The 18,868-nt window shown below is 35.8% G+C and overlaps 1 protein-coding gene across 1 annotated transcript in view; it reads right to left on the bottom strand.

The window, feature by feature from the left end:
• SRBD1 (S1 RNA binding domain 1) overlaps positions 1 to 18,868 on the bottom strand; it is a 183,704-nt gene that overhangs the window by 77,265 nt on the left and 87,571 nt on the right. Inside the window, exons 15-16 of the mRNA XM_054567043.1 lie at positions 10,692 to 10,783; positions 3,132 to 3,214 (exon numbers count right to left, since the gene is read on the bottom strand). Of these exons, the coding sequence (XP_054423018.1) occupies positions 3,132 to 3,214; positions 10,692 to 10,783 (175 nt within the window). The remainder of the gene's footprint in view (positions 1 to 3,131; positions 3,215 to 10,691; positions 10,784 to 18,868) is intronic.

The following is an 18,868-nucleotide window of genomic DNA, read 5'->3' as shown; positions in this document are numbered from 1 at the left end:
CCACAACTTCAAAACTATTGCATTTCTATCTTATATCACTTGTTTTTACCAATAACAGGACTGAGATCACCCTAATCCTTTCCTTTGTAGATATATTACATTTGCTTTCTGGGAGCTTTTAGTCAGTTTGTCTTTATTACTAGAATTCTGAAATTTCATAGGTCGACATTTGAGTGTAGATCTTTTGTTATTCTTTTATTCAGTACTCTATTGGGCCTTTTCAAAAGACTTGTCTATCTTCAGTTTGGAGAAATTTTCTCCTATTCTTTCTGTGATTGTAATCCCCTCCATTACCTTTACTTATTTAATCTTCTATCACATGAATGTTAAAGCTTTAGAATGTCCCCTATATCCTAAGACATTTTGTTTATGCTTTCCATTGTTTTCAGTGTAAGACTGCATTCTAAAAAATCTCTTAGCTCAGTCTTCCAATTCATTGATTTGCTTTTAGCTGTGTCCACTCTATTTACCCTATTTATGCAGGGTTTTTTTAAATCTTGACAACCATATTTTTTTAATTCTAAGATTGGCCTAATTTCACTCAATCCCGTGTTTGTTTTATAAATGCAATAACCTCTCTTGTCCATCTATGAATATTAATTTTACTTGTTTCAAAGTCTGTTGCTTATTTGTTGTAATATTGGGCGTTACTTTTTGCTTATTAAGTCTCGTTTTCTGTCATAAGTTTTCCTCAAATATTTAGTGCTTCTTGGGAACAAGATAATTTCAGAGATCCTATCTGGCTGTCAGTATATGCTATTTCTGTTTACCATCATCTGCCTGAAATGATAACGTGGGAAATGTGGAATACGAAACCAGTTGTCAGTCAATGTCAGGAGTTTGTCTTGCCAGGATCAGGCTTCTTGAGCTTCCTCACAATCAAAGGCTACCTGAGGATCCCCCAGCCTCTCTGGCCTCTGTGTTATACTTAGTGCATTAGTTTGGATTCACAGTATCCTGAGGGAGGGGTTACTACGCGCCGACCCATTCTATATGCACCGTCTCGCCGAATATGACAGCCCCCCTCCTCATTGCCTGAATGTGATTCTGGTCTGAGAACACTCTAGAGTCATGTATTTTGAGGAGTGGTCCACCAGGTTTTACTTTTCCATGGATATGATTCCTCATGCTTAATTTAATATCTTTCAGGAATTCCTGAAGTTCCTATCAACCAGTGGGACTCTTTCTTGTTTTCCTAGGCTATCCTCAATTTATTCATGTAAGTGTAGGTTTATATAGAACAGATATATATGTACATCTTTTCTTACGGAGTTTGCAGTCGTGGATATGCCAGTGGTGGCGGTGGTGGTGATGCAGTTAAAGAATATCATGAGCTCAGCCTACCATTCTGAACCCCTTCTGGGTGCCATTATTTGCTAAATAGTCTGTACGCCAATGTTAACATGGCGGTTTCTCTAAATCTGACACTTGTATATCCAACTCCTGTTTGACATCATTTCTTGGATTTCGTAACAGGCACCTCAAATTAACATGTCCAAAACAGGATTACTGATCTTACCCTTACCAAGTCTGTTTTCCTCAGGCATCATCCATATACCAGGTGCCTGGGAGCGAATTCTTAGCAACTGCTTTCCCTCACTTATTACCAAATAAGACCTACAAAATAGATTTAAATTCATTCCAACTCGACTGCCATGAACGTTGCCCAGGTCAGCATCCTCTCTCACCGGGGCTACAGAACAGCCTCCAAACTGGCCCCGCGGCTTCTCCTCTCCCCTCAGTCATTCTCCCCAGAGGGACAGAGTCTGTGCTTCCACATACAAATGTGATCCTGCCATTCCCCTGCTTAAAACTCTTCCATTACTTCTCACCGCTGCTGGGATAAAGTCTACGCTTTTTCACATTAAATGCTATCTCTGAATCCAAATTTGGAAACTAGATCTTTGCTATTTACTTAAAGACATCTTTGAGGCCAATAGCTTAGTAGCCTGCCAGGGTTCTATAAATGTGACTTTCCCTTTTCTTTGTTCCACTGCCTTACTGAGTTATTCCATAACTTCATTTTGAATTAATAACTATGATTCTTCTTAACTACAATGCCCATATCATAAAACTGCTATTGTTGTATTCTTTAGATTATAGGTATTTGTGTCTGTAGCTAGATCAGTTCTTTCAGTAACTATCCTTCTCAAATGAACCAGTCAAGTTAAAGGTTGGAATCCTCTTAGTCCAACTTGCTATCACACGGGAATATTCCCAGATATGTCCCAATATGACAGGTTACTGAAGGCTTTGCCAGTGCAATCATGGGTAAAAACCCCTAACTACTCTAGGATGCAGCTTCCTTTTTCTGTCAAGCGAGCGAAGGGATGGAGCTGTATGAATTTTAAGGTCTCTTTCATTTCTAGTGGTCACAGATTCCATGACCTAATGAGATAGTTCTTTAAGAAAGTGCAGTATCTATCATTCAAATTCCATGAAAATTATATAGAGGGTAATATTCTACTTCAGGTTTAAGAAGGACTTTCATCAAAGAGGAAAATAATTCTACTCAACATTTCCAGGGACAACTACAGATCTACTTTGCCAAGATTTAGTGCTGTCCTCAAGGGCTCAATGATCACAACCTCAATAAATGAAAATAAAACAACAACAAGCAGTATTACTACTATTACTACTACACAGTAACACCAACTGAAGGCTTTTAGTTCATAATAGGTAATGACCAAAAATTAAATATAATAAGTAAATAAGAATGGAAAACAGAGAAAAAAAGTTACAGTGGGTACTAAAGGCTTCTTCCTGAAGGATCAATAAAGATCAATAGTTTGTACTGGTTTATACAAAGAACCAACATATCCCCCTTGTTCCATTAACTCCTTCAATTTTATAACAATGTTAAAAGGAGGGGTTCTGAAAATTAAGCTACCAGTCAGATCTAATGTTTATTAATAGCCTTTACATCTGACTACAGTCAACACTAAGTCTGGATAAGAACCATAAACACCAGGAAAAACCATTCCTTCCTTCTCTATTAACTTTTAACTCCTGACTACCTTCCCACAAACGTAAAACCTTTGAAAATTGGACTCTATTCCCACTATGCCAAGTTTGAGTACTGCTCTTTGTATTGATGGATTTCATAAATTAAATGATCCACACTGCTTTACCTGATACATTCCAACTCCAATGTGCTTTGGCTCGATTTTCACCAGCTCAGCTAATGGATCTTGTACACGTCTTGCTATGGAAACTGAAAAAACAGAATCAGAAAACAAGTAGGTCTTAAGAGTATCCAAGTAATTACTTACATTAGTGCTCCACTAAGGAGGTACTTAATTCCATCCCTCTTTAACCCTTCCCAAAAAGACCAACAACTTCACACAGACACACACACACACACACACACACACAGAATGTAAAATTTCAGGATTGATTATGCTACCAGAACCCCTAGGCATTCCTGAGGACAGAGTAAAAGGGTTATACATTTGAAAAATAAGTCAATAGAACACTTAGTTGCTATACTTACACAATTACCTGTCACTCTTTAAATACAAATAGAGAACAGTAAAATACCTCACACTTTAAATAAAAGTAGTTAATTGTTTTACTTTTAAATAATCCTACATTACTATAAACATGACATACATTTGTATGGCAAATATGCTTATTAGGACTAGATCCTGAAAATGGTGAATGAACGATGAAATCGTATCTTATTGCAATCAGAGACCAAGTCAGTTGGCTAGTAAACACACTTGTATTGCCTTGAATGTAACTGTAAGGTCACACTGTGAAGTGACCTCAGTCACAACTGCCTGTCTCCAAACACACACACACTCCTAATCACATCTCTTTCTTGACCATCACAATTCATGTTCAAGAGACTTGAAAGTTAACTTCAAACATTGCTTTACTTGTGTCATTTTACTTTGTCATCATTTAGTGCCTTTTTCTTTTTTTACCATTTGGTAAGAAAATGTCCTATCAAATTTAGCTTTTAAGACAGAGTTAGCTAGAGAAAAGAAATTTAATATGATCTTAAGGATTCTTCTAAATGCAGATTTTTTCCCCCCAAGTAACATAGTTACACTGAGCCTTACATATGAAAAGCTTGTATTTTCTAAACACAGGAAAAGTAGTCAGCGTCACCTACTCATATAAAATGTTGGATGAAATATAAATTCATTAAGTGAAAACATTACGACCATCAAAGGAAATCCCACGCCTGTTTCCATGTTAAACTGTTCAAGGTCTGGCAACAGACGCCACCTCTTACAAGTGATTACCAGATTCTCCCATCCCTGATTTCCACCACATCGCCTCAGAGATAAAATCGACTGTGAACATTAAGTTCACTACAAGGTCATTCAAGTCTTTTTCATATCTTTATTATTACTTCTAACATGTTGTGACAACGGCAGCTTACAAAGCAAGCTTAGAGAGCAATAATCTGTTGTCATACAATCTATTTCTTCCACAGAAGAGACTGGGATTCCAAGGCCAGCACATATACTTTTCCTATCCAGCCTCACAAAGGGTTAAGCAGTGCAGGTTAAATAGATTTTTTATAAGCATACTTATAATTATACATTGAAAAGAAATGCCACCAGAAACTCTATACATTCTCTAAAAGCTAGTATTATTTCTTTGTTCTAGCCTTTATCTATATATAATGCAGGAAGAATTACTGAATTCAAACATATATATTACCAAAATACATTATTGACTTTAAAACAACAGCAACAACCCATACAGTAAACCAGTCAAAGCTGAGGGCATCAGAACATTCACTGTGCAGGAAGAAAGTATCAGAAATTCAATAAAAGGGTATCAATAATAGGTAAATCTCTGAAATCAATCTCTTCAGGAAAACCCAAATTATGAAAACCCAAACTTAGAAATTGGAGAGAACAATTGCACAATTTGATAAATGTGGGCAGATTCCCATATTTTAAAATTGCTGAAGTACACAAAAGGATTTTAAACTATTTTCTACCTGGTTCCCTTCAAACTGATTCACTGCCAGCGTCTCCTTTGTTCATCCTAATACTGCCAAATGCAGCAACAATGGATTGGAAGTAATGGCTTCTAGGTGACATATTAATTCTACAATCCTAAGAGCCTCTGGAGTTACAATGTCCCCAACCTCAACATTGATCCTAGTATTTCTAGAATTGGTACTTCCCTTTCAGATTTTGTTCCCTCTATATAGCATAAAACCCAAGCCTGGAAGAGATGGGAGACAAGAAGAGAAACAGAGGGAGATAAACCTTGTCCAAAAGTAGAATTTGAAAAGTAGTGTGCCCAGGCTTTGAAGAGAGTATGGTGCTGTTCTCCTGCTACAGAGCCACCAAGAAAAGAGTTATGTAATCGACAGGAACAATGCATGTCTGCAGGTTGAGAATGACCAGGCTAACAGCAGATTTCTGAAAGTAAGAGACAGGTAGTTCAGGCAGAAGGACTTCAATAGATTAGTATTAAAGAGAATAAAGAGAGAGGAAGAGCTGTGACCCAAACTTGGAGCGCATTCACATTGTGTGATAGAAAAGAGAAGAAAATAATAAAAGAGACAGAAATGAATGATGAGGAAAGCATAGTAAAAGAAGTTAAAAACACTTCTAGAAAGTGTTAAACAGAGTTACCATATGTCCCCAAATTTTTATTCTTAGGTATATACTCAAGAGAAATGAAAACATGTCCACATAAAATCTTGTATATAAATGCTCATAGTGGCATTATTCACAATAGCCAAAAGTGAAAACAAACCAAATATCCATCGTCTGATAAATGCATGAACAAAATGTGGTATACCCAATACTGTGGAAAATTATTTGGCAATAAAAAGGAATGAAGTGTTGATTGCATGCTGCAGCAACCTTGAAAACATTATGCTCACTGAAAGACGCCAGCCAGTCACAAAAGACCACATACTGTAATGATCCCATTTATATGAAATGTCTGGAATAAGCAAATTCATATAGACATAAAGTAGATTAGTGTTTGCCAGGGGATAAAGAGAGGAAGGAAAGGGGGACTGATTAATAATGAGTATGGGGTTTCTATTTGGGGTGATCAAATGTTCTAAAATTGGATAGTGGTGACGGTTACACAACTCTGAATATACCAAAAATACAAGGACATACACTTTAAAGGGTAAATTGTATGCTATGTAAATTATACCTCAATGAAGCTATTACACATTTTTTAAATGTAGTATGTCCAAATGTATGGCAAATACTATTTTGCCCACATGTAACATCAGTGTTTCTCTGATTACTGCTACTGGTTATACTGTTCAGGAAATTCCAGTTAATGCAACCAGACGAGTAAAGAAAAAAGGTATAATTACTGAAAAGACAGAAACTAGGTTATTATTTGCAGATGATGACTGTCTACTTAGAAAACCCATGCAAGTCAATTGAAAACAATATCAGAACTGAAAAGATTTCAAGCAATTGGCTGGTTTCAAGACACCCAGGTAAAAACTGATGCTCCCACAATGTCTTCAACAGTCAACAAAAAAATTTCATGGAGGAAAAATCTATACTGTGTGTGTGTATTGTCGATGAATAAGAAAATTAAAATGTGCAGAACCCGAATAAAGATATAAATTTAACAAAATGTTAGTGTGTTTCTATAGAGCTGTAAAAGTATTAATTACGCAAGTTTATACAGAAAAAGAGAAATGCAAGGCAAAGTGCAATTTAAAAAATTAAAGCAAGTCATTTTATAAGCAGCAGTAATTCAGAGTCTTGCATTGTGGCTGACTAGATAGACCATTGAAAAAAGGACAAAAAGTACATATAGGAATTTAGCTTGAAATAAGTGGCAATGTATTGAATGGTAATGAAATTCAATAAAGGAAGGCAGTTAATAAGTGATATGGAAACAAAAAGTTAAGTATTAGAGGAAAAAATTATGTTAGAGATGCCCAGGCAGGGGGAGGGAGCGCACACTGAGTGAAAGGCAAGCGACCAGAGCCACTTCCCATGGAAAGCAGGTTGTGTAGTGCACAGCCATACGCAGCAGCCCCGAGAGCAACATTTCCTCCCAGCAGGAACACTCCCTACCCCCCTCCAGAATACTCTGGCATCTGTCTTTAATAACGTAGGTTTCCCTTACATGATAGGTGACCCTTGACTGTCCTCCAGGGGCACAGTACTAAAAAGCGGACTGTAAGTGCTTTGCTCAAAGGTGAGGTTTGTGAACTGTGCGCGTCACCATGGGGTGACATGGCCATTTCTTTGTGTATCTCTGATCTCAGTTTCTGTAGGTGTTTTCTCCTGCGTTGGTCAGGATTCCCCGGTCTCCTCCATGGAAGACCGCTCTCTCTAAGGTCTGGACAACAGCATTTAAGTTATTATTTAATCCCTCTTTTTTTCCCTGTAGTTATCTCCACTGTCATTCATAACCTGTGCCCTCCGGGGTACAGGCCTTCTGCTTAACTTTCTCCAAAGAATAAATATCTAGTCTTCATCAAAGGTGAAGAAAGGATAGTTACTCAAAATGTGTGGGATGGGAGGTCTGTTTTGTTCTAGCAATGTGAAATTCACATAACATGAAATTAATCATTTTACGGTGTTTAGTTACATATGCTTAAACATTGTGCAAACCACGTCTATCAAATTCCAAAACACTATTACCATCCCAAAAGAAAATGCTGTACCCATTGAGCATTCCCTCTTCATTCGCCCATCTCCTCAGCGCCTGGCTTTCTGTCTCCACAGAATTGCCTATTCTGGACATTTCATATAAATAGAATCATACAATATGTGACCTTTTGTGTTTGGTTTTTTTCACTTAACATGTTTTCAAGGTTTATCCATGTTGTAGCAATTATCACTACTTCGTTCTTTTTTTATAGCTGAGAATAATATTCCATCATATGAATATACGACATTTTGTTTATCCATTCATTTGCTATGGACATTTGGGTTGCTTTTTTTAGCTTTCAGCTACTGTACACAAATGCTCATAGCAACAATATTCACAAGTATTTTTGAGTACCTGTTTTCAATTATTCTGAGTATGTACATAGTAATGGAATTGCTAGGTTATATGGTATTCTATGTTTAACTTGGTCTAACTACTTTTTGAACAGGATTTCAATCAATCCTCTTATTTTAGACCACATTGCTCTCCCAAAATACTTCTAAAGGTGCTTGGTACATTTCCTAAACTTATGGGGTTTCCATGATTTACTTACAGTTAGTTCTGTTTTCTATATAACACTATCTTGAACTTTCTCAAGTTAGCTAAATCATTTATTTCTCAGCCATCTGCTTTCCAGCTTCAAAACTAATGTTGCTGTTATCTCTTCTCCCATTCTCTTTGTCCTAGTGAGTTTATGTCTTCATTTTATCAAGTTACTGTGATTTTAATGAGATGTTAGAAGGGAATGAAGAAATAACAGGAATACTGAATTTTCCATCTTCAATCAGAAGTACATAATAAATATTTTAATGCAATCTATCTACAATTCTAGCCATCCAATTTAAATGCCTCTCATGTGTATGGTATTTATTATGGGGGAATATAAGCATATATAAGGATAACCTGTTTTCAATAAGCTGATAAATTGGTCAAGAAGATGTAGTAATAATAGGAAGGTCATTTGCTTACATATGTTTAACACTTGCATGAAGGTTGAGGTTCTGTTATATTCTTATATGGTAAAGTTATGAAGAGTTGAAAGGTAAAACCCACACCCACAGGTAGGTCAGGTCTCCAATGAGGTATAAAGTCATCCCTGGCATTAATCACTACAAAAGAGACAGACCCTCACTCAGAAAACAGGAACTGAAAAGGAAGTGGGCCCTAGAAAACCAAGAAGGAAGCCTCTCAGCTTCTTTCAATCTTTGCCTCCAAGACCAGACTTTGAAGACTAAAAATGTCTAGGTAGATGTTTTGAGTGGGTATGGATCAAACACAGTCTCTGCCATGTGGACAGAAGCTGAAACAAAGAAGGAAGGCATACCTGCAGTGAATCACAAACTGAAGACACAGCTAGATTTTAAAATCAGAGTAATTAGGACCAGATATCAATTCCTCTTTTTATTATTTCGTATTTTCATAGAGTACTGTTGGAATGTAGCAATCTTGTCTCGCCTATAATACTATGATAGTTATGTACCCACACTGGCTCATGGTGAAAAGGAAATAGCAGCGCCCCCTAGCACTGGGAGATCTGAGGGATGGCCATCTCCTAGGCAATATTTTTTCCAGTGCCCTTTTGGAAGATTACCTTTCAGTGCCAATTTGCAGGAGCTGGGGTGTTCTGAATTTTATTTTTTATAAAGAAAAGTATCCTTTTATTATAGAAGTCCACAAATATTATGTACACACTTACTGAGCCACATGGCCTCTTTAAGCCCTCTAAGCCTTGGTTTCCTCGTCTATAAAGTCGGAATAATAAATGCCTCATGGGCAATCATGAGGATTAAATAAAATATTTCTGGTAATACATTTGCCACAATGTTTCATAAATATTAAGTGCTTTAAAAACATTAGTATTGCCCCGGACAAGTGGCTCTCGGTTGGTTGGGGTGTCATTCTGTACACCAAAAGTCTGAGGGTTCAATCCCTGGTCAGGGTGCATATAGGAGGCAACCAAGCAATGGTTCTCTTGCACGTAGATGTTTATCTTTCTCTCTATCCCTTCCTCCTCTCTAAAATCAATAAATATATCCTCATGTGAGGATTAAAGAAAAAAAAAGTCTATAAAGAAAAAAAAATGACTATTAACAGCTACTACTATGATTACTATATTTAATCCTCTTTATTACTATTATTATTTTGATTATTAGTATCATTACAAGGCAAGTACCAAAACAGTATGTGGCAAGGAGGCACAGACATGCTGAATGTGATAGGGAAAAGTAAGATTATAGAAGCAAGATTTTGAGCTGGGATCTGGGTTTGAGAAAATGATCCATTTAGACAGGGACTGTGCCATGGAATGAACAACTGAACGGGAACTACAAGCTCTTCTGGATGTAAGAAAGAAAAGTCTAGCCTTAAATTAATGCAAAAAATTTCGACTGTGTATCTCTAGGTGTGGATTTCAAGAATAGCCAATGAATTTTGATGAGAATATTTAAGGGAAAAATTCAACAAAAAGTACATTTCTACCAAAGTAGTCTAAATATTCCCATTACACAGAAAAATGCTCTGACCAGATCTAGTATTTTGCTTGTAATACCAATTATTATCACTGGATGTACTGAAGTATCTTAATTTCTTCACACTCAAGATTTTAACTAGTCCACATCACAGAAATCAAAGCAAGACAAGAGAAACTGGTTATTTGACAAATATTAAGCAATAAACTGAAAGTCTGTGCGTACTCATACATTTGATTATAAATATTGTTAATATATTGCTTTTGCCAACAAAAAGCCATAATATTATTTTGTTATAATAATGAGAGCTTAGAGTATTTTATTATTTTTATTAACTCTCTAGCATTTAATTTTACTAGAAATGTTTTGCGCTGATTTTTCACTATACTCTAGAATACTATGCAGTATTCTTTAGAAATAGCATTCTTCCTCGTTTTCCATATTTACAGCTATTATTCCAACCAATCACTTTCTAACATGCCTGCCTATTCTTATACATATATATATTCTAAGTTTCCTTAGCTATTTAAATATTCTTCTTGCTACAAATACAAGACTAAAATGTCAAACCCTCAGGCCTCCTTGCTGGTACGTGCCTCCTACCTGCACTTCTCAAGTTGGGGTCCAGTCCTGGCATCTCCTTGTTAGCTTCAGGGCTGACACTGTAGATTGATGCTCCTGCTTCACTAACGATGCTGAGAAAAAAGAAAAGGGGAGTATCATTTTCCAAACTTTTTGTCTCAAAGAAAATAAAATAAGACTAGGTAAGAAAGGAAACTTGCAAAGCAAAGTGCCCTCTTTATATTTCAATGATATTTAGAGCATTTAATTTTTCATTTAACGTAAAGTGATTAAGCAATGTTTGTTCTTTTCCACATAGAAAATGCACCAATTTAAATCCATAATGAAGTAGTTCAGCCATTTTCGGTCAGTAGCAATGAGATAAGTAATAGATGGACACAATAGATAGGCCCCTTTGATGCCAATTACAAAATTTTCAGAATATACTTAGCTTCTCTTGTGTTTATAATTGACTGACATTTATAACTCCCATCTGAATTAGTCATTCTAAAGCATCTTGAAAAGCACATGAACACGTGTGGATATGTTCATATGTAAATATACAGGAAAACCACTGCCATAAACATTGCCATTGTTATTACCTAATTATAATTAACCATTACAACGAGAAAAGCCAAGGGATCAGACAGGATATTACCCCACTTCTTTTCAAGAGGGTCTGAAATCATGTTTTTAGCAAACTGGAAAACATTTCACTTCAAGGAGATGTTAAACCATTTCATTTGATCATTTATTTAATCAAAGCATCACTATCTATTATCCTCTTTCTTTCCTTTTTGGCTCCAAATACTGTTCAAACCACAGTGGGGACACTGTCTTACAGATGATATTTGATTAGTTGACATTTGTACAGTTTATCAAACATTTTAAAAATCAGAGGTCTTCTTTACAACATCATATGCAAACAAACATCATCTACCGTAAGTATTCACAATATCTATGGCTCTCTACCATGTGATCACCTACTGCAAAGATTCAAAAGCAGAAACATGTTAGTGCTCATTTTTTAATTCACTCTTAAAAACACCTCTCCCTTTTCTGCTCCTCAATGCTGACTCCAATTATGAGACATGTTTAGCAGATAACTTTTAATGTATTGTCCCATTTTAACAATTCAACACTGATAAGTAAAATATAAAAAAGTTAGTTTGCTACTCCCTGCCTTTAAAGAACTCTTGACTGAACTTTGACAAAAACTACAAATCACTAAGACTTGAGAAGATTATTTTGAGGAAAGAGATTTATTAATTTATTAACTTTTTGCAACCAAGGTCCATCCTAAAGTTGTTTTACTTATTTATTTATTTTTTTAGAGAGAGGGGAAGGGAGGGAGAAAGAGGGACAGAAACATTGATGTGCCAGAGAAACATCAATTGACTGCTCCCACATATCCCCTATCAGGGACTTGGCCCGCAACCCAGGCATGTGCCCTGTCTGGGAATCAAACCAGCGACCCTTGGGTTCGCAGGCTGGCGCTCAACCCACTGAGCCACATCAGCCAGGGCTACTATCCTAAATTTAATAATAGGCAAAATGAACAATCAGCGATTGAAAAGCAAGGCAACTCATCCTGTTCCTCAGCAACACCATCATCATCACACAATAAGAGTTAACGGAGTATATATTATACAGGAAGCACAAAACATAGCACTTTAAAGCCATTATCTCATTTGATCCTTTCGAAGGGTTGTTTGTTTGTTTGTTTTTTACAGATAAGTAGTGTGCCAAACATCACATAGCTTGTACGCAACTGAGCTAAATTTAAAGCCTAACCTGCTTGATTCATAAGTCTGAGCTCATAACCAGCACACGTTATTTCTAATTAACTCCACTTCTCATTAAAATAAAAACCCACATTTTTGTGTCTTAAGGAAGAACTACTTTCTTAAACAACAGATCCCTAAGAACTTATCTCTCTCTTTTGTCACCTTCACTTTTGATTAAAAGGTAAAATGAGTTTTGTTTTTTATATATCTAAAGTAGAACCTAAAGCATAAAGAAATTCGAATATGATCTACAATTTCAGAGATGGACTTTAAGATTAAAAGTGATATGTCTCCAAAATAAAGTTTAGATTATGCTTATCTTCTATTATATAGTGATCAAGGAAGAAACATAATGTCAAATAAAGCTTGAAGTAAAGAAAATTCTTAGTGTGGCATAGGTATGATGTTAAAAACAACATATCAGTGATTTTTCAGATCCATTAGAATAACACTTCTTCACCTCGAGCCCCTGCACTTCTGGACAGAAAATGGTAGGGTTACTCAAAACTATACAAAATGTTTGTGCTTATGCATTTTTTTTCCTAGGAAAGGGGGTTATAGTTTTCACTGATTACTTAAGGAAATTCTTGCTTTTCATCACTCCGAATACTTCTTGCCAGACCCTTCTTCTCTGCAAAGTTTCTTTTGAGAAATCAGCTGAGAGTCTTATGGGAACTCCTTTGTGGGCAACTCCCTGCTTTTTTCTGGCTGCTTTTAAGATTATCTCTTTATCTTTAGCCTCTGGCAATTTAATTATGATATGTTTTGGTATAGTCCTCTTTGGGTCCAACTTGTTTGGGATTGATTCTCTGTGCTTCCTGGACTTGTATGTCTATTTCCTTTGCCAAGTTAGGGAAGTTTTCTTTCATTATTTTTTCAAATAAATTTTCAATTTCTTGCTCTTCCTCTTCTTCTGGCACCCCTCTGATTCAGATGTTGGTACATTTAAAGTTGATATAAAGCAAGGACCTACAACCTAGGTTGCTCTATCCAGCAAAGCTATCATTTAGAATGGAAGGGCAGATAAAGTGCTTTCCAGATAAGGTAAAACTAAAGGAGTTCACCATCACCAAGCCATTATTATATGAAATATCAAAGGAACTTATTTAAGAAAAAGAAGATCAAAACTATGACATTAGAATGACGACAAACTCATAACTACTAACTGAATCTAAAAAAACAAAAACAAAAACAAAGTAAGCAAATAACCAGAACAGGAACCACTAATTAAACCACTAATAGCTATGGAAGTCATTTGGAGGGTTATCAGCTGGGAGGGGGACGTGGGAGAATAGGGAAAAGGATGCAGGGATTAAGAAGCATAATTAGTAGAAACAAAATACACAGGGGGGTGTTAAGAATAGTATAGGAAAGGAAGATGCCAAAAAACTTACACACACCCACAGACACAAACTAACGGCGCGGGGTGGTTGCTAGAGGGAAGATGGGTATCAGGTGGAAGGGGGGCAAAGGGGGCAAAATTGGGACAATTGGAACAGCATAATCATAAAATATACTTAATAAAAAACAAAAAAGAAATCCATTACCCCCCCCCCCAAAGGTTAAGAAACACCACATAGGATAAGAATATTCAATCACCAGCCATGGAAAATTTGTCAAACACAAACCAATAGTCAGTCTAACAAAGTTTGTTCTTAAAAAGCAGAGTAACCATCAAGTGCAAGTTGGACTTATTATTAAGACTATTTTTTAAAAATTTTACTAGAAATTTATGTTCTATCATTGCCAGAAGCCTCTAAAATTACCACTATTAAAGCAAAGGGAACTTAAATGGAAAATAAGAATTCCAATTAACCGTGGCATTTAGCAGTTGGGTACCTGAGAATTTGCTGGGTGATTCACTGTCTCTTGGAAGTTATAATTCTCAGCAGACTAAGGGAAACTGTTGCAAAGAAAAACACTCAGATAATAAATATTCTTCCAAATACCATACTGCCAGTTCTCTTAAACAGAGGAATACAAAACAGATGTGACACACTGCACCCAAAGATTTTAGATTAACATTAATATTAAATCAATACAAAATGCAGTAAATTTTATATGCTTTAGTTATTAGATAGCATGGATCGAATAGACAGTTCAGTACTAAGCACAGATCAGAATGCTTAAAAAAATCTGAATGAACAGAAAAACCCCAACATTGATTACTTCAATATAAAACATATAAGGATCTAAGAAGTATATGTGGTGGGAATTAAATGAAACAAATTAAGTTGGGAGTGGTGATGATTTTTTTCCAGGAGAAGCTGCTAAGAACAAAGTTTTAATATCCACTCTCTTCCTTTTTTTCATTCCTATATGGAGTTCAAAGATAGATATTCAGGAGAAAGTATGCTCAATTTTATAAACCACTTTCGGTTTATTGGGAAACTATTTAAAAATTATTCCAGTTATCTCTAATATATTTTGAGGAAAGCAAAACTAAATGTTGCAAAATATTCAGATATTTAATGATTTAATGTTTTCTATTTCACAAAACAAATCTCTCTTAGGTGTAAACAAATTAGGTTCATAATCTTAGCAATTTGATTATTTTGTTTATTTTCCCATAGAGCAGACAAGACTCTGAGCAGAATTTATTATTTGGAGGGAATTTAACTGAGACAGTTATAACCGAAATAAGGTTTTAAGATTTTTTACAGTACTCCGAAGCCACTTCATATTGCGAGTTCGACAAACATCTCAATGGATACATATGGTATCTCAAACTCTAAATATATAAAAGTACATTTCAGAAGCTACCATTGGACTTACATTTCACCAGACCATTATGTTAATGTGCTAATTCTCTAGAATTAAATTGGTACTTAAAAAAAAATATTTAATCTAATTCAGTACTATCTCGGGTCTTTCTAGGTCTTTTTATTTAAAAAAAAGAAATACAAAACAGACACTCACAACATGAAAGGTAAGTAAAATGCCCACAATATATAGACGCATTTTTCTTCTTCTTTTTTTATATCTTGGATTGTTTTCTGATGTTTTCTTTAGTATTTTGCATCTATTTGTATAACTAAGCTGGGTATACAGTATTTCTTCTCTTACTGTCCATGGCTGGTTTTGGCTACAAGGTTATACCGGCCTGTAAATGAATAGGGGAATATTTCCACCCTGTTTTCTCTGGAAGAGTCTGCATAAGGCAGAAATAATCTGTTTCTTGAAATTAGATAAAATTTGTCTGTATAACTATCTCAGCCTGGTGTGAGAAAATTTTAAACCACTAATAAAAATTTTAAAGTAATAAGAATGAAACTTATTTTTCAGATAGTTTTAAAATGTGAATAAAATTATATATGATGTATGTTTTTCCCATTTATGTAAGTTTTTTAATTGACTGCCATAAAGTTATTTATGGTATTCCCTTACTTGCCTTTTAATCTCTGCTAACTCCATAACTAAGTTTCATTTTTCATACTTTTAAACTAATTTTAATAATTTTTTTACAAAAACTAAGTAAAAATACTAATTTTTGTTATCTTAAGTAAAATTCAATAATGTCACATAAATATTACATAAAACTGTTCATTTATCAATATATTTATTTTTTTTTAAAAACATGTTTAGCCCTGGCCTGGTTTCTCAGTTGTCTGGGGCATCCTTCCATACATCAAAGATTGTAGGATCGATCCCCAGTCAGGGCTTTCTTTGTACACGAGACAACCTATCAATGTTTTCTCATATCCATCTCTCTCTTCCTCTCCCCTGCCCTTCCTCTCTTTCTAAAATCAACAAACATATCCTCCTGGGAGGACTTAAAAAAAATTTTTTAAACCATACATTTAAACTACAAAATTAGTATCTCCACAGTTTACAAATCTAACAAGACAGATTGTATGCTGATGAATCTTTTAAAACCAGGTTTGCAAATAGTTTTCTTACAGTAACTATTCATTCTGACAGTAAGAGAATGACGATTTCTTTTACCAAATTGAGAAGGGGGAGAATTCTTCTCACGAGACAGGAAAACTAGCTGTTTTTTTTAACTTACTGGGCTAATAGTTTTCAAACTCATTTACAAGGTTACCTGAAGCCTCTATATGAGTCCCAAGGCCCTCTTCCCAGACCCCAAATAGGAAAATAGCTTTTTTGTTTTTTTCTTATTTTTGAATAAATTACGTGCTTCCTTATGTTAACAGGAGAATTTAATTCAAAAGTAATCCACTTAAATAAAAACATTTATTTAGTAAGATATCAAAAATCAGACAGACTTCATTGCTTAAACTAATAAAAACCAATGATTTCAGTTCTTCAAGAAGTATACTAAAATTCCTCTAGCTCTATCAGTATCTAGCAGCTTTCTTTTCTTCCTTCTTCTCCCCACAAAATATGTACTAAGTAATTACTAAATACATACCTCATCTCCCTAAAGTTTTAAAAATAATTTATCTAAAAACCATTCTTCCAGGTTTTCCAACTGAGAAACATATATGAAGAGAGGATTAAATGACCTATGTTTCTCAGTCAGTTATAGAAAGTACTAAAAAAGTTAACAGAGATCTAAATTCCTTGCTCTCTATATGAGATAACCTATTCTGAGGTATGAAAGAATAGATGCTTATATTTTAGAAACAGGAGACAAGACCAAAAACCAAACCACCATAAATAAAAGGAGTTCTAGATCTTAATGTTTAAAGAGCAAGGCTTATTTCTAAGAAAACATCAAAGCAATTTTAAAGTACTTTATTTAGTGACAAATTATTATTTCAGAGAGTTTCAAATGAGTAATATTTAGTGTCTTGAAACAAACAAAATCATATACTGTTAATGATGTTAAAACTATAGAACTCTTTTATAGTAATTTGAAAAAACAGACCAAGAGTCACAAAACCATGTACTCTTTCTGAACCAGCCATTGTATTTTAAGAATTTATATGAGAGAAATTTTAAAATATCAAAAAATGTAAAGTGCTATTCATCATAGGACAGCTCTGATTGAAACAAATTGAAAAACAAAATGCATATATTTAAAGGTTCATTAAATGGAAAACTAACCTGTCATTAAAAATTATTGCTGCAGAACACTTCTGGTCAAGATGGAGGTGTAGGCAGACATGCTTCACCTCCTTGCACAACCACAAAGAGGATTACAACTAGCCTCAAAACAAAAACAGCCCTGGCTAGTATGGCTCAGTGGACTGAATGCAGGCTTGCGAACCAAAGGCTCACCAGTTCGATTCCCAGTCAGGGCACATGCCTGGGTTGCAGACCAGATCCCTGGTAGGGAGTGCACAAGAGGTAACCACACATTGATGTTTTCTCTCTCTCTTACCCTCCCTTCCCATAAATAAATGAAATCTTTAAAAAAAAAAAAAACCACCCAGAACTGCCATAAAATCAAACTATATGGAAGTCCAACAACCAAGGATTTAAAGAAGACATATTCATCCAGATGGGTAGGAGGGGCGGAGACAGGGTGCTGGGGTGGCGAGGACGTGCTGTGGCAGCGGTGAGACATTGGTAACCAGGTGGCCATAGGGGCCACATTAGGGATACCTGGGGAGCAAGCCCCAGGCTAGACCACACATCCCAGGGTTCCTGCACTGTGAAATAAAGTCTCATAACTCCAGGCTTTAAAAGCCAGTTGGGGGTTGGGGAGAGGCAAAAGAAACTGAAGGTCTCTCAGGAGAGTCCATTTAAAGGGACTGCAGGGTCCTAGAATGTACGCAAACCCACCCACTCCAGGAATCACTACCAGGGCAACAGCTAGAGGGATGCCAGTCCATTAAGTGACTGGAAACAGGGCAAGTGCCAAACAAGCCTCCAGCAGCCAGGCAGCAGCATTGCCTCCTCTCTGACCCCTCCCCCACATACAAAGCCACAAAGTACTGAAGCAGGTGGCCCTGCCCTGGCATTTACCTAAGGCTCGGCCCCATACAACTCACAGGTGTACTTGTCTACAATAGATTAAGATATTAAGACAAGGAGTCAAAGAAGCTCTAACTAATACACAGAAACAAACACAAGGAGGCTGCCGAATTGAGGAGACAAAGAAATATGGCTCAAATGAAAGAACAGAATAAAGCCCCATTAAAAGAACTAAGCGAAACGGAGGTAGCCAACCTATGAGATAGAGTTTAAAACACTGGTGATAAGGATGTTTAGAGATCTCACTGAGTACGGTAAAAGCGTAAGGGAAGAAATGAAGGCTACACTAAGTGAAATAAAGAAAATTCACATGGAGCCAACAGTGAAGGGAAGTCAGAATTCAAATCTATAAATTGGAACATAAGCAGGAAATAAATAATCAGAACAGAATGAAGAAACAAGAATTTTTAAAAAAGAGGAGAGAATGAGAAGACTCTGGGACCTCTCTAAATGTACCAACATTCAAATCATACGGGTGCCAGAAGGAGAAGAGGAAGAGCAAGAAATTGAAAATGTATTTGAAAAAATAATGAAAGAAAATTTCCC

This window comes from Pteronotus mesoamericanus, unplaced genomic scaffold, assembly GCF_021234165.1.
Source record: "Pteronotus mesoamericanus isolate MK-2021 breed Mesoamerican mustached bat unplaced genomic scaffold, CSHL_Meso_final contig_101, whole genome shotgun sequence".
Lineage (NCBI taxonomy): Eukaryota > Metazoa > Chordata > Mammalia > Chiroptera > Mormoopidae > Pteronotus > Pteronotus mesoamericanus.
Note: the sequence above shows the minus strand (reverse complement) of the source record. Positions and strands in the feature narration are given on the sequence as shown.